This window comes from Eubalaena glacialis, chromosome 8 (genome assembly GCF_028564815.1).
Source record: "Eubalaena glacialis isolate mEubGla1 chromosome 8, mEubGla1.1.hap2.+ XY, whole genome shotgun sequence".
Taxonomy (NCBI): Eukaryota; Metazoa; Chordata; class Mammalia; order Artiodactyla; family Balaenidae; genus Eubalaena; species Eubalaena glacialis.
The window spans coordinates 117,654,227-117,678,572 of record NC_083723.1 but is presented as its reverse complement, the minus strand read 5'-3'; the positions used below and the strand labels follow the sequence as shown (position 1 = coordinate 117,678,572).

Sequence of the window (24,346 nt, the reverse complement as noted above, 5' to 3'; positions counted from 1 at the left end):
TAAATCCCTAGAAAAATGATTCTGCGTACCTTTCAGTCCATATGATTTTTGGAGTGCTAAAAGCTCACAGGTTTGCATGCACTGCTCATAGAAAGGGGAAGCTGGAGTTTTTTAATACCCTCCATCCATACAGTACCACACACCCACAGCACACATGGTGGAATCGCCTCTCCAGGTACAGATTGGCTGCCACACCGATGACTTGACGAGTGCCAGCAAGCTGTCTCGAGCTCCTGTGGTGACTCACCAGTGCTGCATGGATAAGACCAAACTGTCAGTCTCCTGCCTCTGGGGTGGCCTTCTCTATGTGATCGTGCCCAAGGGCAGTAAACTGGGCCCCGTGTCCGTCACCATCAAGAGGGCTGTGCCTGCCCCATATTACAGGCTGGGTGAGTGGACTGAACGTGGAGGGGAGTGGGAGAGCCGGGGGTGCTGTGGTGTTGATGGGCTGGTTGAAGGAGGGGAGGGAAGAGGATTGGTGCACAGAAGGAGGAGGGACTGTTGGAGGTGCCAGTGGAGGCAGGAGATGAGGGACACCCTGTGTCCATGGAGACTTCAGGGCAGAACACAGGGAAGGGTCTGGGGACCTGTCCTTCACTTCACAGCACATAGACCCTCATGATAGTAGTTCATCATTTTAGTGTCTTCCTCCTGGATTTCCAGTTGTGTTTTTCAGCTCAAGGGAAGTTGAGGAAGTGGGTGACAGGTTCCATGACCTTTATTCCCAGGTAAGACATCCCTGGAGGAGTGGGAGAGGAGTATCCAGGAGAGCACAGCTCCCTGGGGAGAGCTGGCAACAGACAACATCATCTTGACGGTGCCAACTGCAGACCTCCAGGCCCTGGAGGACCCCGAATCTTTACTCCACCTCTGGGATGAGATGATGCGGGCTATAGCCAGGCTGGCAGCCCAGCCCTTTCCTTTCCTCCGTCCAGAGAGGATTGTTGCTGATGTGCAGATCTCAGCCGGTGGGTGCTCCAGAGGGATGCTCCTAGTCTGTGGACACCATTTATTTATTATTTTGCCTTTTTTTGGCCTGTAGTTTTTTATTTTTATTTTTTATTTTTTGTAGTGTCTTTGTCTGGTTTTGGTATCAGGGTGATGGCGGCTTCATAGAATGGTTTTGGGAGTGTTCTATCCTCTTCCGTCTTTTGGAAGAGTTTGAGAAGGATTGGTGTAAGTTCTGCTTTGTATGTTTGGTAGAATTTCCCTGTGAAGCCGTCCAGTCCTGGACTTTTGTTTGTAGGGAGTTTTTTAAATTACAGGTTCTATTTCACTTCTAGCAACTGGTCTGTTCAAATTATCTGTTTTTTCTTGACTCAATTTGGGCAGGCTGTGTGTTTCTAGAAACTCATCCATTTCTTCTAGGTTGTCCAATTTGTGGGCATATAACCGTTCATAGTATTCTCTTGTGACTTTTTGTATCTCTGTGGTATCAGTTGTTATTCCTCCTCTTTCATTTATTATTTTGTTTATTTGAGTCCCCTCTCTTTTCTTCTTGTGAGCCTGGCCAGGGTTTATCGATTTTGTTTATCCTTTCAAAAAACCAGCTCTTGGTTTTATTGATCTTTTCTATTGTTTTTTTAATCTCTATTTATTTTCTGTCTGATCTTTGTTATTTCCTTCCTTCTGCTGACATCTATTTTGCCTCTTTTAAACATCCAATATGTGTAAGGCATAATTTTACCAGTAAAGTAAGGGAAAAAAAGACGTTCAAGACATGAACTTTGATGGAGATGAAAAGATGTTTACATGCGAAAAGGTAAATCATGTTCATCTAAAGCGTAAGATTTCACAGGAGGGAGAACAGTCTCAGAAAAATTGGTACTAGGAGTTCAAGATGTCAGTGAGCGTTGTTTCAAGGAGAGTTTAAAACAGAAATATCTCCTTCAAACGTAAGTCAGAGTTGGCAATGAAAAGAGAGAGTAAAGAGGTTTATGTTAAGTATTCAGTGGTTCAGAGGAAAGAAGGCCAAAAAAAAAGGAAATCTGGTTCCAACATGTGGAAAATTCCTCTGGACCTGTTTTCTAATCTTCAAAAAAACAGAAGATTTTCACTGTTAAAAAGTATAAATCTGGCCAACAGTAGTTTACATAGGAGAAGGAATGGCACTGCTCTAGCCTCAGGGATCTCAAATTCAGACACAGGACCTAATGTTGCAGACTCACATGCAAAGAAAACTCACACAAAAGGAAGCACTGAATTATAGTGAGAATGACTATATAAAGTGTTAATATTTGGTGGGCCAGAGAGAGGGAGAGGCATAACTCCAGTGTGGAGGCCGGGAAGAAGGGCAGGGACCCTTCAGACCAAGTCAAAGAAAGCATCTGCTTTCCAATCAGCATGGAGATTCTGGAATTATGGTGGCAGCCAGGATGGCGAGAAAAAGTTACACCATGGAGAGGAATGAAGGGAGATGGGTTTGGGTGGACCACACCCACCATGCCTCACTCTTCCTTTTGCGTTCCCAGGCTGGATGCACTCAGGATACCCTATCATGTGCCACCTGCAGTCAGTGCAGGAGCTCATCAGTGAGATGGGCGTGAGAAGCAGAGGTCTGTGGGGAGCCATCCACGAGCTGGGCCACAACCAGCAGTGGCACGGGTGGGAGTTCCCCCCACACACCACCGAGGCCACCTGTAACCTCTGGTCAGTCTATGTGCATGAGACGGTCCTGCACATCCCCAGGGCTCAGGCCCACCCAGCTCTGAGCCCTCCAGAACGAGAGAAAAGGATCAAAACACACCTGGGAAAGGGAGCGCCCCTGAATGACTGGAATGTGTGGACAGCTCTGGAAACGTACCTAAAGGTACTGAACAGAAATTCAGGGAGATGGGGGCCACTAGACCCTCAGTCGTGTAGCACCCTGGATCCCAGGAGCTCTCCAACTCCTTCACCACCCCCATCAGCCTGGGCCCACCACCTCCCCTGGCTGCATGGCGGTGCTTCTCAGGTCATACATCTCTAACATGGAGATAATGATGCCTGTCCCACTCACGTACTGTGGTTTTGTGATGGTATGTAAGAGGAAATGAAAAATACTGTGAAAAGAAAATAAGTAGAGGATGTAGTCTCTGGGTATATCGGTCAAGAGCAGAAGCTCTGAGTGAGACACTCCTAAGACCGAGTCACAGCTCTCCCACTCACTCGTCTGTCCTTTGTCCCCTAGTAGGTGCCTCGGAAATGGTGATTGTTTTGCTTTGCTTTGTTTTCCCTCACCTTAGTTTTATGGGTCAAGTGAGTGTTGCATCCCTTCATAATTACAGTGATGTGTTAGGGGCAACTGCATTACAAGAAGGCCTCTTAGGAGGTAAATCTGTCAATGAGATTCTCATACTTCCATCACCCATTTGAACCCAAAATGTCTTTAGAATGAATAAGTAAATAACCAACCCAAGAGAAGAACATCGAAGTCCCAAAGTGAGTAGATTTCCTATGAAATAAGCATAAATCCCTTTCCCCTCCCCCGTCCTGCTTTGAATTTTTATATTTTCAAGTTGTCAAAGCCACTCCCCGTATCAGATCTCCTATACTGTCTACCATGACTCTTTAGATAGTGGGTATTGCCCACTTTTTACAGGCACATACTGAGTTAGAGAGTTTAAGCATCCTGTCCAATGTCACACATTTAAATGATGGACCCAGAACCTAAAATCAGGAGCTAATGACAAGCCTGGGCTTTTGCACTTCTGAACCCTCTCTTTGATTTTTTTTTTCTTTTTTCACTCATTTTCTGAAGAGTGAGTGTGAGACAGCCCCAGTCAATGAGAGAACTGTGTAGCATCAGCTCAGGATTCTTCTAGAGCCAGTCTGAGGGTCTACAGGGAAAGAGACCTTACATGGTAGTTGCCACTGAAGTGTAAGGCAAAGCCCTAATTCCACCCTACCTACTGACCCACTCACCATGAATATCATTTTGCAAAAGCTTTGGGGAGACCCCTCACCTTGGAGTCTGAGACTTGGTCCCAGGACAGAGAGATACCTTCTGTTTTCTTCACCTGTGGGAGGTCTGCTCCCCATCATTCCTCCTGCTGTTGCCTTAGCATAGATCCTCAGTATCCTCTTCTGTTTTAAAAGCCTCCTCAGTTTTTCCAGCATCTTGCTTCAACCACCTACAATCCATCTTCCACACCACTTCCAAAATAATCTGAATATTCCATGTTTAAGCTCGTCAAGTGTTCTCCTTCGCACACAGAATAAAATGGAAGCTGCTTAGCTGGGTGCAGAAGGCCCTTTATCATCAGGCTTTGGCCAACACCTCCAGCTCCATCTCCCAATTTCCCATCTCCATAATTATCCTGCAGTTTACCGAGCTGCTTCCCACTATGAACACATCTTGCTGTTTTCGCTTCTATACCTCCTCACGTTTCCTTCCTGCAGCTGAAATGTGCTTGAACACCTTGTCTGTTACCTGTCAAGTCACCTGGCAAAATTGAGCTCTCTTGTCCTCTCTCCCGACATCATCTCCTTGACAAGCCAAATTTTTTTGTAATTTGTTTACTTACACATCTGTCTCTCCCATTGACCAGTGACCGCCAGAAAAACAAGAGCCTTAATCATTTTGCCTAGTGAAATACCTGGCACACTGTAGATATTTTTTAATGCTATATGTGTGATAAATGTTTAATTTGTTGATTATTAATTAAGAGAGATAAGCAGGACGATTGTCAAAGGCCAAGCAGTGAGAGCAGATAAGCAGTGAGAGCACAACAGTGAGATCAGAGGGAGGCTGATCAAAGTGCCACCTGCCCTCAGGCTTTTACACCTCAGAGTCAGAGGATTCTCCTCCATAAAAGGGGGTGGTCTCGGAAACCTCAAGATCCCTGCTAATTCTAAATCTCTAAAATCTTGGCAAGTAAGAGTCTCCTGCCCATGGCTTTCAGGTGGGCTGTTCCCTATAAAGCATGAGTCACTCTCATTTTGAGCCCCTTGTGACATACCTGCTTCTTCCTTGTTTTGCCCCAAAGGCAGTGTTCCACAGAGAAAAACAGTAGCCTTGAAAATAGTCACAGCTCTGAGATGGCTGAAAAAGAGAAAAAAAACAAGGGTTTTATTATGTCTGGAAGGTGTCGGAAGTTCCCAGATTTTGGCTCCCAATCCCCATCTCAGTCGGGCTCAAACCTGTCTGATGCCTGAGAAAACATTTAGGAACTGGGGATATAATTTTTTAAAATAGAGATAATAATGATAACTGTCATTTATTGAGTATTTACCTCTTTTCAGCCATTAGGTTCCTCGTGTAGTCCCCTACTACATTCAGGGGGTACAGGGTTTGTGGCCAAGAAGTGGAATGAGCCAACAAGACTGTGTTTATGTGCAGGGTTGAGATGGGGAGATAAGGGCAAGCAAAGAAGTGAAGCTAGTGAATGATTAAGGGGAAGAAATCACCAGAAATGAGATGCACTCATGAACACGCATGTTGCAGGTACTTTCATAAACTTGTACCTCATCCTGCCCCTTCCTTCTCTTCCAGCTCCAGGAGGCCTTTGGATGGGAGCCATTCACCCAGCTCTTTGCTGAGTACCAGACCCTCTCTGACATCCCCAAAAACAACACTGGCAAGATGAATCTGTGGGTGAAGAAGTTCTCTGAAAGGGTACAGAAGAATCTGGCTCCTTTCTTTGAGGCCTGGGGCTGGCCTGTCCAGAAGGAAGTGGCTGCGAGCCTGGCCTGTCTGCCTGAGTGGCAGGAAAACCCCGTGCAGATGTACATCCAAACTGAGGACTAAAAGATGTGCACCAAGGGGTGTGTGTGTGGAAGGGGGGTGATCACTCACCAACTCTGCCACCCTCTTTCTTGCCTAGTGTACCTTGAGCCTGAATCCTACTTCCTACCTGTCCTCAGGAAGGCCTTTAAGGTCCTAAGACAAAATGAGACCAACTTTCTCAGGAAAGTGCTGCTATGCTTCTTTGATTGTTTCTCTGCTTGTACTCTTGCTCTCATCAAGAGACTTGCTTCACCATCCTCGTCCTCCAGAAGAGGATGTTTCATCTTGGCATCTTGAGTTTCTGCAGGCTCTTCGTTTCTATTTATGACCGGTAGTTCTAAAGACCATGGATTCCATTATAATCTGATATCACTCCCTCACCCCAGCCAGCCCTGAACAAAGCTCTTAAATTCTGCTTTGAAAAGCTTTCTAACAGCAAGCGAGACAGGCTGGTATAATGGAGGGGGCCCTGAACCAGCTTTGGTTCCATGGAAAATCACTAAACTCTGTCTGCATCTGGATTCTTATCCATGACATGGGATAAAAATCTATTGTTTGATGATGGTGAACGTCTTTGAACACAACCTGCATATGCAAATAAGGGAGTTCTTCAGCTTTCACCAGGCCCCATAGTAGCCTGTCTGCCCACTTTCGTGTGGACAACCTGAAAACTGAATCTCCCTTCAGAGTCAACCTCCTTGAGGTTAGCATTCAGTCCTTGTGTGAGAGTATTTAGTGAACACCAGTGTTGTTCCCAGACATGGTATCAATGATAGTCCTCAAGATCCTAGCCCATCCTATATGTCCTTTCTTCTGCCTCTGGAAAGATTCTTGGGTATAACCTAACCCCAAGAATGTGGTATGAACTCAAACTGGAGGTCACAAAGCTATTGGGGTTTGGTCTTCTTGGTTAGTTTCATCTTCGAGTACATTTGCTTCAACCAAAGGAAAAACCCATTCCAGCAGCCCTACCAACTCCATAAGCCCATTGGTTCTTAGCACAAAACAGGTGGCTGACTCCTCTGGTCACCTTGGAATCAAGGCACTGTCAGTTATTGACAGCTACTGTGCTGAGAGGGCCATGGACAGGACAGGCTCCAATGGAACAGGATTCCTGAGTGCAGCAGACCGAATTAACCCACACTCACTTATCACCCCACAAACCAGCATCCCCAAGCTTTCTCATAATCTCATTCCAACCCATCCCGGCTCTTTGGCTGGGTGGCATTCCAATTAGAGATGCCTCCTCAGGATTAATGGGGTGTACATCTACCCATTTTCCTCTAGCTTGCTTTTAAACCATATTTTTGTTGTTTTCAATATCATTCCATTAACTTTGTTGAGAATAGAGAGACTCCTCAGGTGGAGAACTAACCTAGGGAATGTCTTTTTCTGAATCCCATCAGCACATCCTTCTCCCAATTCTAGGATAATTTCCTTTTATTTCACTAGTGTCCTTCATCAGGTGCTTTTCACATGAAAAGTACTCAGTAAATATTTGTTAATTGAAAGAACAGTAAAGACACCTAACACATAATGGACAGTCTTTATGTCCCAGACATTGTGTGAGGTATTTCCTATGAGTTATCTTACGGAATCTGAGGTTGGTGCTATTATTATCCCATTTCGTAGACGAGAAAATGAACACTTAAGGATATTAAACAGCTTCTGAAGTCACAAAGCTAATAAGAGGAAGAGTCGGGGCTTGACTGAAGCCCACAGCAATGAAAAAACTGTAGAGCTTTTCTCCGAGAATGATTTTCAATTTAGACACAAATTCACCGAGAAAATGGAAGTTCAACAAAGTTCTGACTTATGCCATGTTCACTATTGAATTTTTATTAAATATAAAATTTAACCTCTAAGAAAATATTGGTACCTGATTTTCTGGTTGTCTCAGCATGTGATTAGCTTCTCTATAGGTAGAGAAAGGATTTGAACCCAGGCAATTCAACTCCAGAACTGGTGTTCTTACCCATGATGCTAGGGATGAGTAAATGAATGGATAATGCTGGGTTTAAGAGGTTGCCATAGAGACAAAGACAAAACCTGACTTTTCCCCACATTCTCTGTAGTGGAAGTTGGAGCCCTTCTCCCTCTTACAGAGAGACTGTGGCTCTGCCGCTTGTTTCTAAGTTCAGAATTAATTGCGTGTAACTGCGACACTCTCAGAGTATTCTGTATTCCAGAGCAAACTTGCTCCGAAGGATGTCTATGCAGGTCCGGTGAATCATCAATAAATGCCATTTGCCAGGAACTGTTATAAGTGCTTTTTATTTGTTTATCCTCACAACAGTCCTATGGAATAAGTACTATGACTGTCTCCATTTTTCAGAGAAAGAAGCAGAGGTACAGGGGTAGCAAGTGGTGAAACCACATTTCCGTGCCTGGAAGTTGGACTCAGGACCCACACTTTAGCCAGCATACTATATACTACTGTATATTATATTACTGGGTCTGCCACAACCTGCAGCTCTACTTGCATGGAACTATGTGTATGGCTACTGTATCACAAAATGACCACATAAAAACTACTAAAAACCAAACAGATTATTTCTAGTTACTCAAACAGGAATTATTTAACCATAAGGGTCATGCATCCAAGGCACACATCCCTCAATACCAAGACCCTGCCCTACCAAGTCTGAAAGGTTTTAAAGATCCTATGCTTCAAATAACAACTTCGTGGAGTCCTAGAGGAAGCTTGTCTTAACCTCAGGGCTTGTATCCAAGTGTCCTTTGCTCATTCTAAAGGATACCCAAACTTCCATACTCACGTCTAAGACTGTTATTAGACAAAGGAGCCCATGCATTCTTATAGGTTACTAGATCCAATATCTGAAATACCCAAATTTCTAGCAAATTGGATAATTTTCAAAGGCAAGAAATCACCATAGGACACTTCAGGGAAGTAGTAATGGCTACTTTAAAGTTTTAAAGGAGATTAAAAAGGACTATACCTCTATCTTATCCCCTGAGCACAAGATAGCCACCGACTTATTAGAAGAATGGACAATTAATTTCAAAAAATTAAAGCATTAGTGGTTGGTCACACTAAATGGAACCACAATACCTCATACTTGTGGCAAATATTGTTGAAATAAAATAACAAGCACTTCTAAAGGGAATTAAAGTGATCTTCTATCTTGACTAAATCTCTGGCATTGTGCATTCCCTGGTCGCCTATGTTGCTCTTTGTCTCCCCCTTATGGCCACCTAGAAAACCTTACAGCTCCTGACCATCAGTTGTAACAGTGTAATTATTCCCATGGAGGCAAACTCCGTTTCTGTCTTAGTTTTAGTTTAAAAGACATATTCATGTGACTCTTCCCATGAAGAAACAGATTGGTCAATATGCTCTTCACTTTTAATATCCATAAAAAAAACCACCCAAATCAATTTGCTTCAACTGGAATGGAAACAAATTCACCTACTCTTTAGCTCATAATGTTGTTAAAATGGATTTAGATTCTTGGCATAGAAAAGAGTTATTGCCGTTATCAATTACACATATGAAGTTTTAGTTAACACTTTTTACTAAATTTATGACTTTCATAAAATAAATGATTATTAGAACAAGCCCAAGAGGCTTCCCAAAATATACCTTTGGGGCCATCTAGACCACAGAGAAATATTCTCCCAAAATAAACATTACCTTTCTCTCATTTACACTAGCTCTTCTAAGAAAGAGGTACAAAGATTAGTAGCCTTATAACTAGCGGTAGCCCATTCAAGATTTGGGTAGGCTTCTCCAGCCTAACGCTTTGGGACATGTGTAAATTAGTGACCTCCCACTGGGGAAAAGAAGTAGTAAGATGTTTACAAGCTTTTCAGGTCACAGTACAGGCTGCCTTTCCATTTGTCTCATACCACACAGAAAAGGAAACTTGGCCGCTTGGTGCCTCTAAGGGCCAATATTTGGGGGAAAAAAAGCTACTCACAGAAGGACGTCAAGTGCTACAAACTACTTTTTAAAAATTGAGTAATGGGGCTTCCCTGGTGGCGCAGTGGTTAAGAATCCACCTACCAATGCAGGGGACACGGGTTCGAGCCCTGGTCCGGGAAGATCCCACATGCCGCGGAGCAACTGAGCCCGTGTGCCACAACTACTGAGCCTGTGCCCTAGAGCCCACGAGCCACAATTACTGAGCCCGTGTGCCACAGCTACTGAAGCCCGCGTGCCTAGAGCCCGTGCTCCACAACAAGAGAAGCCACCGCAATGAGAAGCCCGCGCACGGCAACGAAGAGTAGCCCCTGCTCACCACAACTAGAGAAAACCCACGCGCAACAACAAAGAGCCAATGCAGCCAAAAATAAATAAATAAAATAAATAAATATATATTTTTTAAAAAATTGAGTAATGAAAATATCTCCAGCCACAGGACAATTAAGGCTAATAAGACCTCTACCAAAATATGTCCAAGTACATTTGGAAATAAATGCATGAGGAGTTTCATCCATATCTTGGTCATTCATCACCTCACCAAAATAGGATCCATGACCAGGATCTCTTAAAGTCTACTCTTAAGAGCAGAGTTCTGACCTCATGGGTCTTTAGTTTTGATTCTCTGCTCTCAAACTTTTTGTCAAGAACTTTGTGGCCCTGCTTAAGACAGCACTAAAAGCAACATCTATGTCCTGCCCAAAGATCTTGAAAGGCTGCAGAATCAAATGTTTAGGTACAAAGAAAATTCCTGCACCACCTCCAATGATCTGGGACCTGGGATCAAGCCCTAGTGTGTGGGACAATTGGTATACTGGATCCAAACTAATATAGAACAAGTAAATCTGAAAACAGCTGGTCAAATATACAGATTAAGTACAATTTTAGTCTCATATATTGATATCAACCAAATATACATAAAAATATGTGTGTGTGTATATGTATATATATATATATATATATATATATATATATATATATATATATATATATATAAAGATTCTAAGCAGAATTATGCAGTGGATATCTTAATCAGAATTGATGTTCTAGGGAGCTCTAGCTATTCCTCTAGTGGCAAGAAATTGATGTATGACTGTGAATAGCTGGTTGCCCTTAGAAGGATCTGAGTCAATGTATCCCTTTAATTGTTACCCAAATCCTACACTCAAGTGGAAAAGGACAAAGAAGAACAGAGTACTGAGGGAGATTCTACTCTATTTTTCTTTGTCTTCACTTGAAGCAAGACTCCTTGATGTACACAGTACTCAGTTTAAGGCAACAGTGATTTAAATTAATTTGACTAGAATATTATGATTTCCTATCAAAAATATTCAAACCTCTTGGGAACCCCTCCAGAGATACTGAGATCTTGGAGTAGGGGTTGGAAGTTGGGATATAGTCTTAAGACGTTTAAAGATCAAATTTAAAGGAAACATGGAAATTCTTTGAATCTGTGCTAGGGACAATTTGAATGAAGAAGCAATACGATACAACTGAGAAGCAGGTAGGACTTTCATCTTTACTTGCCATAATCCTGTTGTTATAATACAGACTTTAAAAATGGGGGAAAAGTATTTTTATGAACATTGTCATGATTTCTACACAAGTTATAATGTGCTCTAATAACTAAATTTGGAGTTTTTAGAGTCACAATAAGCAACCCAACAATATTCTTATTATTATGAAATACATCATGCTCACAAAAAATTGCATAAAACATGTACAATTCAAATAATAATTGTAGGAGGTGTGGCCAAGATGGCAGAGTAGGAAGACCCTGAGCTCACCTCCTCCCATGAGCTCACCAAAATTACACTATTTACGGAGCAACTATTGATGAGAATGACCTGAAGTCTAGCAGAAAAGATTTTCCACAACTAAAGCTATAAATAGGAACCACAAGATGGGTAGGAGGGGTGGAGATGCAGTATAGTCAACACCCACACCCCGGGTAGAACACCCTTGAATGAAAGGATAATCACAATTGCAGAGGCTCTCCCAAAAGAGCGAGGGGTTCAAGCGCCAGATTGAGCTTCCCAGCCCAGGGGTCCTGCACTGGGAAGATGAGCCCCAAAACCTCTGGCTTTTAGGCCTGTGGGGCCTGTGTACAGGAGAGCCAGAGGGCTGTAGGAAACAGAGACTGCTTTTAAACGGCTCATGCAAAATCTCACATGTTCAGAGATCCAGCACAGAGGTTACTAATGAGGTCGAACAGTTTCCATATATTAATTAGACATTTAGATTTTGGTTATTTGTTTTTGTTTTTGTTTTTAATTTTTATTTATTTATTTATGGCTGTGTTGGGTCTTCGTTTCTGTGCGAGGGCTTTCTCTAGTTGCGGCAAGTGGGGGCCACTCTTCATTGCGGTGCACGGGCCTCTCATTATCGCGGCCTCTCTTGTTGCGGAGCACAGGCTCCAGACGCGCAGGCTCAGCAATTGTGGCTCACGTGTCTAGTCGCTCCACGGCATGTGGGATCTTCCCAGACCAGGGCTTGAACCCGTGTCCCTTGCATTGGCAGGCAGATTCTCAACCACTGCTCCACCAGGGAAGCCCCCTTGTTTTTGTTTTTGAAGTGCCCATTTAATTCTCTCATGCATTTTTCTGTTGGATTTTCTGTGTCATGATATTTCGTGTATATAACTGTGGTCAGTTCTTTGTGTAGCTGATAACTTCTCCCACTCTGGGTTGCCCGTCTTCTTAGGGTATCTTTTGATAAACATTGTAGCTTAACTTTATGTAGTCAAAGTTAGTAATCTTTTCCTTATGGTTAGTGCTATTTGTATCTTGATTAATTTTTTTGCTTACCCAAATTTCATGTAGATATTTTTTCTACAGTATCCTTCTAACGTTTTATAAATTTTCTTTCAATTTTAGATCTTTGAATGAGTTTTGTGTGTAGTGTGAAGTAGAAACACAATTTCAGTTTTTAAAAACATGGATTCCCAGTTATCATAGCACTGTTCATTAAAAAGCTCCCCCTCTCTCCTCTCATCTACAGGGTCAAGTGTCTGTATATGGGTGGGTCTTCCTGGATACTCTCTCTTCCTTTCTGTTGATTAATTTTTCTATCTCTATGACAATGCTATGCTTTTGCAATATTTTTATAATAAATCTTGATATTTGTTCTACTTTTTTTTTCCTTCAGGAACATTCAACTATTCTTGGTTCTTTGTTGCTTCCATTTAAATTTTAGAATCAGCTCATTGCGTCCCACCAAAACACATAAGCGAACAACTACAACAATAAACTCTGCTGGGATTTGATTCTAAGTAACTTTTTTAAAATACAGGAGGAGCTTCAAGATGGCAGAAGAGTAAGACGTGGAGATCACCTTACTCCCCACAAATACATCAGAAATACATCTACATGTGGAACAGCTCCGATAGAACACCTACTGAACGCTGCCAGAAGACCTCAGACCTCCCAAAAGGCAAGAAACTCCCCACGTACCTGGGTAGGGCAAAAGAAAAAAGAAAAAACAGAGACAAAAGGATAGGCACGGGACCTGCACCAGTGGGAGGGAGCTGTGAAGGAGGAAAGGTTTCCACACACTAGGAAGCCCCTTCGTGGGCAGAGACTGCGGGTGGCGGAGGGGGGTAGCTTCGGAGCCACGGAGGAGAGCGCAGCAACGGGGGTGCGGAGGGCAAAGCGGAGAGATTCCCGCACAGAGGATCGGTGCCGACCAGCACTCACCAGCCCAAGAGGCTTGTCTGCTCACCCGCCGGGGCATGTGGGGGCTGGGAGCTGAGACTCAGGCTCCGGAGGTCAGATCCCAGGGAGAGGACTGGGGTTGGCGGCGTGAACACAGCCTGAAGGGGCTAGTGCGCCACGGCTAGCCAGGAGGGAGTCCGGGAAAAGGTCTGGAGCTGCTGAAGAGGCAAGAGACTTTTTCTTCCTTCTTTGTTTCCTGGTGCGCGAGGAGAGGGGATTAAGAGCGCCGCTTAAAGGAGCTCCAGAGACGGGCGCGAGCCGCGGCTATCAGCGCGGACCCCAGAGACGGGCGTGAGACGCTAAGGCTGCTGCTGCCGCCACCAAGAAGCCTGTGTGCGAGCACAGGCCACTATCCACACCGCCCCTCCCGGGAGCCTGTGCAGCCGCCACTGCCAGGGTCCCATGATCCAGGGACAACTTCCCCGGGAGAACACACGGCGCGCCTCAGGCTGCTGCAACGTCACGCCGGCCTCTGCCGCCGCAGGCTCGCCCCGCATCCTACCCCTCCCTCCCCCCGGCCTGAGTGAGCCAGAGCCCCCGAATCAGCTGCTCCTTTAACCCCGTCCTGTGTGAGCGAAGAACAGATGCCCTAAGGTGACCTACACGCAGAGACGGGTCCAAATCCAAAGCTGAACCCCGGGAGCTGTGCGAACAAAGAAGAGAAAGGGAAATATCTCCCAGCAGCCTCAGGAGCAGCGGATTAAATCTCCACAATCAACCTGATGTACCCTGCATCTGTGGAATACCTGAATAGACAACGAATCATCCGAAATTGAGGAGGTGGACTTTGGGAGCAAAGATACATATATTTTTCCCCTTTTTCTCTTTTTGTGACTGTGTATGTGTATGCTTCTGTGTGTGATTTTGTCTGTATAGCTTTGCTTTTACCATTTGTCCTAGGGTTCTGTCCGTCCTTTTTTTTTTTTTTAATTTCACTTTTTAAAGTTTTTCTCTTAATAATTATTTTTTATTTTAATAACTTTATTTTATTTTATTTTACTTTATTTAATTTTATTTTATCTCCTTCCTTCCTTCCTTCCTTTTCTCTCTCTCTCTCTCTTTCATTTGTTCTCCCTTTTATTCTGAGCCGTGTAGATGAAAGGCTCTTGGTGCTCTAACCAGGCGTCAGGGCTGTGCCTCTGAGAGGAGAGAGCCAACTTCAGGACATTGGTCCACAACAGACCTCCCAGCTCCACGTAATATCAAACGGGGAAAATCTCCCAGAGATCTCCATCTCAACGACAAGACCCAGCTTCACTCAACGACCAGCAAGCTACAGTGCTGGACACCCCATGCCAAACAACTAGCAAGACAGGAACACAACCCCATCCATTAGCAGAGAGACTGCCTAAAATCATAATAGTGCCACAGATACCCCAAAACACACCAGCAGACGTGGACCTGCCCACCAGAAAGACAAGATCCAGCCTCATCCACCAGAACAGAGGCACTAGTCGCCCCCACCAGGACGCCTACACAACCCACTGAACCAACCTTAGCCACTGCGGACAGACACCAAAAACAACAGGAAGGACAAACCTGCAGCCTGCAAAAAGGAGACCCCAAACACAGTAACTTAAGCAAAATGAGAAGACAGAAAAACACACAGCAGATGAAGGAGCAAGGTAAAAACGCACCAGACCTAACAAATGAAGAGGAAACAGGCAGTCTACCTGAAAAAGAATTCAGAATAATGATAGTAAAGAGGATCCAAAATCTTGGAAATAGAATGGAGAAAATAAAAGAAACGTTTGACAAGGACCTAGAAGAACTAAAGAGGAAACAAACAATGATGAACAACACAATAAATGAAATTAAAAATTCTCTACAAGGGATCAATAGCAGAATAACTGAGGCAGAAGAACGGAAAAGTGACCTGGAAGATAAAATAGTGGAAATAACTACTGCAGAGCAGAATAAAGAAAACAGAATGAAAAGAACTGAGGACAGTCTCAGAGACATCTGGGACAACATTAAATGCACCAACATTCTAATTATAGGGGTCCCAGAAGAAGAAGAGAAAAAGAAGGGGATTGAGAAAATATTTGAAGAGATTATAGTTGAAAACTTCCCTAATATGGGAAAGGAAATAGTAAATCAAGTCCAGGAAGCACAGAGAGTCCCATCCAGGATAAATCCAGGGAGAAACACGCCAAGACACATATTAATCAAACTATCAAAAATTAAATACAAAGAACAAATATTAAAAGCAGCAAGGGAAAAGCAACAAATAACACACAAATGAATCCCCATCAGGTTAACAGCTGATCTTTCAGCAGAAACTCTGCAAGCCAGAAGGGAGTGGCAGGACATATTTAAAGTGATGAAGGAGAAAAACCTACAACCAAGAATACTCTACCCAGCAAGGATCTCATTCAGATTTGATGGAGAAATTAAAACCTTTACAGACAAGCAAAAGCTAAGAGAATTCAGCACCACCAAATCAGCTTTACAACAAATGCTAAAGGAACTTCTCTAGGCAGGAAACACAGAGAGAAGAGAAGAGAAGGAAAGGACCTACATTAACAAACCCAAGACAATTAAGAAAATGGAAATAGGAACAATCATATCGATAATTATCTTAAATGTAAATGGATTAAATGCTCCAACCAAAAGACCTAGACTGGCTGAATGGATACAAAAACAAGACCCGTATATATGCTGTCTACAAGAGACCCACTTCAAACCTAGGGACACATACAGACTGAAAGTGAGGGGACGGAAAAAGATATTCCATGCAAAAGAAAACTGGAGTAGCAATTCTCATATCAGACAAAATAGACTTTAAAATCATATCTTGGGTCACAAATCAAGCCTTGGTAAATTTAAGAAAACTGAAATTATATCAAGTATCTTTTCCGACCACAACACTATAAGACTAGATATCAATTACAGGAAAAAATCTGTAAAAAATACAAGCACATGGAGGCTAAACAATACACTACTTAATAACCATGAGAGCAATGAAGAATTCAAAGGGGAAATCAAAAAATACCTAGAAACAAATGACAATGAAAACACGATGATCCAAAACCTATGGGATGCAGCAATAGCAGTTCTAAGAGGGAAGTTTATAGCAATACAATCCTACCTTAAGAAACAAGAAACATCTCAAATAAACAACCTAACCTTACACCTAAAGCAATTAGAGAAAGAAGAACAAAAAAACCCCAAAGTTAGCAGAAGGAAAGAAATCATAAAGATCAGATCAGAAATAAATGAAAAAGAAATGAAGGAAACGATAGCAAAGATCAATAAAACTAAAAGCTGGTTCTTTGAGAAGATAAACAAAATTGATAAACCATTAGCCAGACTCATCAAGAAAAAAAGGGAGAAGACTCAAAACAATAGAATTAGAAACGAAAAAGGAGAAGTAACAACTGACACTGCAGAAATACAAAGGATCATGAGAGATTACTACAAGCAACTCTATGCCAATAAAATGGACAACCTGGAAGAAATGGACAAATTCTTAGAAATGCACAACCTTCCATGACTGAACCAGGAAGAAATAGAAAATATGAACAGACCAATCACAAGCACTGAAATTGAAACTGTGATTAAAAATCTTCCAACAAACAAAAGCCCAGGACCAGATGGCTTCACAGGCGAATTCTATCAAACATTTAGAGAAGTGCTAACACCTATCCTTCTCAAACTCTTCCAAAATATAGCAGAGGGAGGAACACTCACAAACTCATTCTACAAAGCCATCATCACCATGATACCAAAACCAGACAAAGATGTCACAAAGAAAGAAAACTACAGGCCAATATCACTGATGAACATAGATGCAAAAATCCTCAACAAAATACTAGCAAACAGAATCCACCAGCACATTAAAAGGATCATACACCATGATCAAGTGGGGTTTATCCCAGGAATACAAGGATTCTTCAATATACGCAAATCAATCAATGTGATACACCATATTAACAAATTGAAGGAGAAAAACCATATGATCATCTCAATAGATGCAGAGAAAGCTTTTGACAAAATTCAACACCAATTTATGATAAAAGCCCTGCAGAAAGTAGGCAGAGCGGGAACTTTCCTCAACATAATAAAGGCCATATATGACAAACCCACAGCCAACATCATCCTCGATGGTGAAAAACTGAAACCATTTCCACTAAGATCAGGAACAAGACAAGGTTGCCCACTCTCATCACTAATATTGAACATAGTTTTGGAAGTTTTAGCCACAGCAATCAGAGAAGAAAAAGAAATAAAAGGAATCCAAATCGGAAAAGAAGAAGTAAAGCTGTCACTGTTTGCAGATGACATGATACTATACATAGAGAATCCTAAAGATGCTACCAGAAAACTAGTAGAGCTAATCAATGAATTTGGTAAAGTAGCAGGATACAAAATTAATGCACAGAAATCTCTTGCATTCCTATACACTAATGATGAAAAATCTGAAAGTGAAATTAAGAAAACACTCCCATTCACCATTGCAACAAAAAGAATAAAATATCTAGGAATAAACCTACCTAAGGAGACAAAAGACCTACGTGGAGAAAATTATAAGACACTGATGAAAGAAATTAAAGATGATACAAATAGATGGAGAGATACACCATGTTCTTGGATTGGAAGAATCGACAGTGTGAAAATGACTCTACTACCCAAAGCAATCTACAGATTCAATGCAATCCCTATCAAACTACCACTGGCATTTTTCACAGAACTAGAACAAAAAATTTCACAATTTGTATGGAAACACAAAAGACCCCAAATAGCCAATGCAATCTTGAGAAACAAAAACGGAGCTGGTGGAATCAGCCTCCCTGATTCAGACTATACTACAAAGCTACAGTAATCAAGACAGTATGGTACTGGCACAAAAACAGAAATATAGATCAATGGAACAGGATAGAAAGCCCAGAGATAAACCCATGCACATATGGTCACCTTATCTTTGATAAAGGAGGCAAGCATATACAGTGGAGAAAAGACAGCCTCTTCAATAAGTGGTCCTGGGAATACTGGACAGGTACATGTAAGAGTATGAAATTAGAACACTCCCTAACACCATACACAAAAATAAACTCAAAATGGATTAAAGACTTAAATGTAAGGCCAGACACCATCAAACTCTTAGAGGAAAACATAGGCAGAACACTCTATGACATAAAACACAACAAGATCCTTTTTGACCCACCTCCTAGAGAAATGGGAATAAAAACAAAAATAAACAAATGAGACCTAATGAAAATTAAAAGCTTTTGCACAGCAAACCATAAACAAGACCAAAAGACAACCCTCAGAATGGGAGAAAATATTTGCAAATGAAGCAACTGACAAAGGATTAATCTCCAAAATTTACAAGCAGCTCATGCAGCTCAATAACAAAAAAACAAACAACCCAATCCAAAAATGGGCAGAAGACCTAAATAGACATTTCTCCAAAGAAGATATACAGATTGCCAACAAACACATGAAAGAATGCTCAACATCATTAATCATTAGAGAAATGCAAATCAAAACTACAATGCGATATCATCTCACACCGGTCACAATGGCCATCATCAAAATATCTACAAACAATAAATGCTGGAGAGGGTGTGGAGAAAAGGGAACACCTCTTGCACTGTTGGTGGGAATGTAAATTGATACAGCCACTATGGAGAACATTATGGAGGTTCCTTAAAAAACTAAAAATAGAACTACCATACGACCCAGCAATCCCACTACTGGGCATATACCCTGAGAAAACCATAATTCAAAAAGAGTCATGTACCAAAATGTTCATTGCAGCTCTATTTACAATAGCCAGGACATGGAAACAACCTAAGTGTCCATCATCGGATGAATGGATAAAAAAGATGTGGCACATATATACAATGGAATATTACTCAGCCATAAAAAGGAACGGAACTGAGTTATTTGTAGTGAGGTGGATGGACCTAGAGACTGTCATACAGAGTGAAGTAAGTCAGAAAGAGAAAAACAAATACTGTATGCTAACACATATATATGGAATCTAGAAAAACAAAAACAAAAACAAAAAGAAAATGGTCGGAAGAACCTAGGGGCAAGAAGGGAATAAAGATGCAGACCTACTAGAGAATGGACTTGAGGATACGGGGAGTGGGAAGGGTAAGCTGGGACAAAGTGAGAGAGTGGCATGGACATATATACACTACCAAACGTAAAATAGATAGCTAGTGGGAAGCAGCTGCATAGTACAGGGAGATCAGCTCGGTGCTCTGTGACCACCTAGAGGGGTGTGATAGGGAGGGTTGGGAGGGAGGGAGATGCAAGAGGGAAGAGATATGAGGACATATGTATATGTATAACTGATTCACTGTTATAAAGCAGAAACTAACACACCATTGTAAAACAATTATACTCCAATAAAGATGTTAAAAACAAACAAACAAACAAAAAAAAACCTGGTGTAAATATAGGTATTTAGAGAAAATGAGGAAGCCTGATTGCCATCCTCAGGCTCTCAAAATGATTCCATAAAATGGATTAAGACTAAATTAGAGAAGGGAGAAATTATACCGTTCTCCCTCAGAGTCCCAAATGCAGACACAGGACATCATCACCCACATAGCAATTCATGGGAATAGTCACCCAAGCAAAAATGGAAAAAAAAAAAAAGAATGATGACACTAATAGTCACATTCCATGTACATATACCCCTGGGGTCAAGTAGGGATGAAAATGAAAAAGTCCAAGAAACTGGGAAGGAGACCGGCTAGATTACAAATAAGCTTGGACAGGAGCGTAAAGTCGGATGCTTTTCTGATTAATCTGGGACTACTTAAAATGTTCTGGGCTTCCTGGGATGGTGGGAGAGATATAATCTACAAAGAACATCGTTCATCACCTCAGTTCTTCTTCCCTATTGCTTCCTTCAGGTTGGATGCATTCTGGACACCCCATCATGTGCCATGTGCAGTCAGTGCCTGTGTTCCTTGATGAGAAGATCATAAGATCCAAAGGCATCTGCGGTCTCTTCCAAGAGATGGGCCACAACTTGCAGCATTCTGGATGGATTATCCATCCTCATACCAGTGAGGCCATGTGCAACCTCTGGTCAGTCTATGTGAGTGAGACAGTGCTGGACATCCCCAGGAATCAGGCCCACTCTCGTCTGAGTCCTCAAAGTCGGGAGCAGAGGATCAAAGTGCACATGGACAAGGGAACCCCCCTGAGTGACCGGAACATGTGGACGGCTCTGGAAACGTATCTTCAGGTACAGAGCAGAAATGGAGGGAAACGGGGACCACACTACAACTCCTTCAACACCGCCACCAGCCATGGGTGCACCGCCTCCCCTGGACATGGGAGATGGCTGCATGGTGGTGTCTCTCTGTGGCTCAGGTTTTACATGCCTAAAATGGATAATGATACGTGTCCTACTCCTCCCCTCCACCTCAGAACTTTGTGGAAATAAATGAAAGTGGGTGGAATCATTGTGAAAAGTATACCATGATAACACAGTTCTGGCCATGAAACCTTGAGGTAGACTCGCAGCTTTGCCAAATACAAAATTGAGTGGTTTCTCCTGAGTTATCTTTATAGTTCAGAAGACAAGAACATCACCTCACTATAACAATGCATTACGAGGACACAGGCTGGGGAAAGTGACCTGGTAGCAAGTTTCTCAAAATGGTATCTTCCTACTCAAACCCCAAGTGTGGACAAATCCTAGTTCCATTATAAAATAAGTAACATGTGTAGTGTTTTTCAGCTTTTCAAAACCTCCCCTTCCATTTCCCCCATCTAATCCTTGCCAGCCTCATGAAACACATTAAGGACGTATTATCACAGTCCTCATTTGGCAAGTGCAGAAGCTGAAGGTTAAAGGGCATAAGCAGTCTGTCATCGACCTTAAAATTGAGAGAAAGGGGAAGACCTAGAATTCAGGTTTGGCGTTCTGACTCCAGACCCCCGCGCCTTTGGCACTACCGCACACCGTCTCTGGATGTTCACGATTCCAAAGATTCCGAGATTACTTCAGGCAGCAAAATAAATTTGGACTGCTCCATTTTCCTTAGCAATAACTAATCTGTCTGAGCATATGCATGAAAGAGTCATAGTGTCCCAGAAGCTTGACCTACAAGTTCAGTTCAAAGCCCTTGGGGGCAGACTCCCTTCACTGCTCTCTAACCTGGACTTCCATAGCTCTGGGGTTGGATTCAGGTCAGGCGGCCACCTCCCTGACCCCTCACCTTCCATTCCCACCACATGGTCAAGATTCAAGTCCCAGGCATCTGTCATCCAAACTATTCCAATAGCCTCTTCACTAGTCTCCCTACTTCTATCCATGATCCCAACTGACCTGTCTTCCAAAGGTGCTGACAAAAAACCCACACATTTCAGCTAATAAAACTTCAGTAACTCCCTGGTGCCTTCAGGTAGAATGCCACACTCTTTAGTAACTGGCTCTGCCTTCTCCTCCTGCCTCGAGATCCAGATTCTTGCCTTCTTACTCATACGCCAGCAAATCCAAACTGTTTACAGTTTTCAGAACACATTACCATGGTTCACGTTTCTGTACATTTGCAAATATTGCTCTTTCTCACTGAAATAGTTTTGCCTTCTTTATATACCAAGAAAACTGTTCGTCTTTCAAAATCAGACCATTGTCACCTTCTCCAAGAAGCCTTCCCTGAATATGTTCCTTTGAGGTATTATTTACTTGCTCCCCCATGTTACACTTGTGTTGAAATGACCCCAGGTTGTCAGTTATTTGTTTAATTCAATTTAATTAATTAAAATTTAATTTAATAAGTTGATTATAATTAGTATTAGATATCTCCTAATGGCTCAGTCTGTGATCGCAGCTGAGCAGTAATGAAAGAATGATAGTGGTGTTGGCTGAAACATTCTACTTTAACTTGTCTTCAAGGCAGTGCTTCTCTAGGGTCATAGATTCCTAAATGATGGACCAGGATTGTGTGCTTTCTAGCTCTAAAGTTCTATAATCCCAACTATCCATTTCAGAGGGCCTTCCAGGAACTGACTCTGAGTACACATCTCTCCCTATGTCTGAGTTCATCCTAGCTCTACCCACAAAAAATGCATTCTTTTTACACATCTGCCTGTCTCCATAAGACAATGTGGCAGACTTACTAAGAGTCGAGTCTTCAACAAAGAATAAAAATATCATTACATCTGGGTGGTGTCTGTGTTTTCAAATGGAAGGATTCCACTTTTCAGCTACACAAGATGATCCTCACCTATGTCAGATTAAAATCTTTATCTACCACTAAGCTTAGGAGTGAGAAAAATAATAACACTAAAAGTAACTATCATTTATTCTAGACCAAGTAAAGGGCAAGCACAGACTCCGTCTCTGAGACTGGAGTGAGGGAGAATAAGGTATGACACCAGTCACTGGAATGAGCATATGAGAGAATGGAGAAGGAGAGACCCACTGATGAGAATTAAATCAGTGTTAAAAGATAGCTTATAACTAAGCATTACCATGTAATTTTATGTGTGTATGTGCCGGGGGGGGGGGGGGGGCATGGCTTTTGTAGACCAGACACCTCATTCTGCCCCTTCCTTCTCTTCCCAGCTCCAGGAGGCCTTTGGGTGGGAGCCATTTGTCCAGCTCTTTCCTGAGTACCAGACCCTCTCTGACATCCCCAAAGACAACCCTGGCAAGATGAATCTGTGGTGAAGAAGTTCTCTGAAAAGGTGCAGAAGAATCTGGCTCCTTCCTTTGAGGCCTGGGGCTGGCCTGTCCAGAAGGAAGTGGCTGCCAGCCTAGCCTGTCTGCCTGAGTGGCAAGAAAATCCATGAAATCATATGCACACTACAGAAAGGAGTGAAGAACTGTAGAAATGTTCACTTTAAAACAGATCATTGGGGCTTCCCTGGTGGCGCAGTGGTTGAGAATCTGCCTGCCAATGCAGGGGACACGGGTTCGAGCCCTGGTTTGGGAAGATCCCACATGCCGCGGAGCAGCTAGGCCCGTGAGCCACAATTACTGAGCCTGCGTGTCTGGAGCCTGTGCTCCGCAACAAGAGAGGCCGCGATAATGAGAGGCCCGCGCACCGCGATGAAGAGTGGCCCCCACTTGCCGCAACTAGAGAAAGCCCTCGCACAGAAACGAAGACCCAACACAGCCAAAAATAAATAAATAAATAATAAAAATAAAGGAATTCCTTTAAAGAAAAAAAAAAAAGATCTAATCCTCACATAATCAACCCAAATCTCAGCTTTATTTTTTTTCTCAATCTTGTTCAGAATATCCTAATTCATTTGCAACACAGAGATTAAATTAGACAGTGATTTTCAAAATTAGTAATTTGCATAACTCAACCATGTTTTCTCTAGTTTTATTTTTTAATCCTAAGAGATTTCTTTCTTGATTTGTTTAGTGTTTTACATTTGCTTTATTGGGTGACAGGAACTGCTCAGACCCAAAGACTTAACCCAGGAATGTCCTTCCTTGGATCCCTTTAGAGCACATTTCTCCTTATCCTAAAATTATTTCATATGTTTCACAAATATCTTTTGTCTGCATGGTTTGAACACAGTAGTTGGTCAACAGATACTTGTTGAAAATGAATAATAGGGGCTTTCCCGGTGGCGCAGTGGTTAAAAGTCCGCCTGCCAATGCAGGGGACATGGGTTCGAGCCCTGGTCCAGGAGGATCCCACATGCCGTGTAGCAACTAAGCCCGTGCACCACAACTACTGAGCCTGCGCTCTAGAGCCCTCGAGCCACGACTACTGAAGCCCGCGCGCCTGGAGCCCATGCTCCGCAACGAGAGAGGCCGCCGCAGTGAGAAGCCTGCGCACTGCAACTAGAGAAAGCCCGCGCACAGCAACGAAGACCCAATGCAGCCAAAAATAAATAATTAAATTTTAAAAATAAATAAAAATAAATAAATGATAATAATAAAAAGAAAATGAATAATAACAACTACATGATAGAGAACTCACTGTGTGCCAGCTAGTAAGTGCTTTAACTGGACCAAGTCATTTCCTGATTGCAGTGACCCTGAGT

At 42.6% G+C, this 24,346-nt stretch overlaps 1 protein-coding gene and 1 pseudogene across 3 annotated transcripts in view; both read left to right on the top strand.

Annotated features, from left to right (window-relative positions):
- The window catches only part of TCAF2 (TRPM8 channel associated factor 2), a 29,688-nt gene extending 21,762 nt beyond the window's left edge, over positions 1-7,926 (top strand). For 2 of the 3 annotated variants that reach the window (XM_061198850.1, XM_061198851.1), the window contains exons 5-8: positions 176-389; positions 729-968; positions 2,472-2,809; positions 5,474-7,926. In XM_061198850.1, the coding sequence (XP_061054833.1) occupies positions 176-389; positions 729-968; positions 2,472-2,809; positions 5,474-5,728 (1,047 nt within the window). In that variant the 3' untranslated portion in view covers positions 5,729-7,926. The remainder of the gene's footprint in view (positions 1-175; positions 390-728; positions 969-2,471; positions 2,810-5,473) is intronic. The other variant, XM_061198852.1, reaches the window with a different exon arrangement.
- A 12,317-nt stretch (positions 7,927-20,243) lies between these two features.
- On the top strand, positions 20,244-23,134 carry LOC133096684 (TRPM8 channel-associated factor 2-like; annotated as a pseudogene).
- Positions 23,135-24,346: the final 1,212 nt, after the last annotated feature.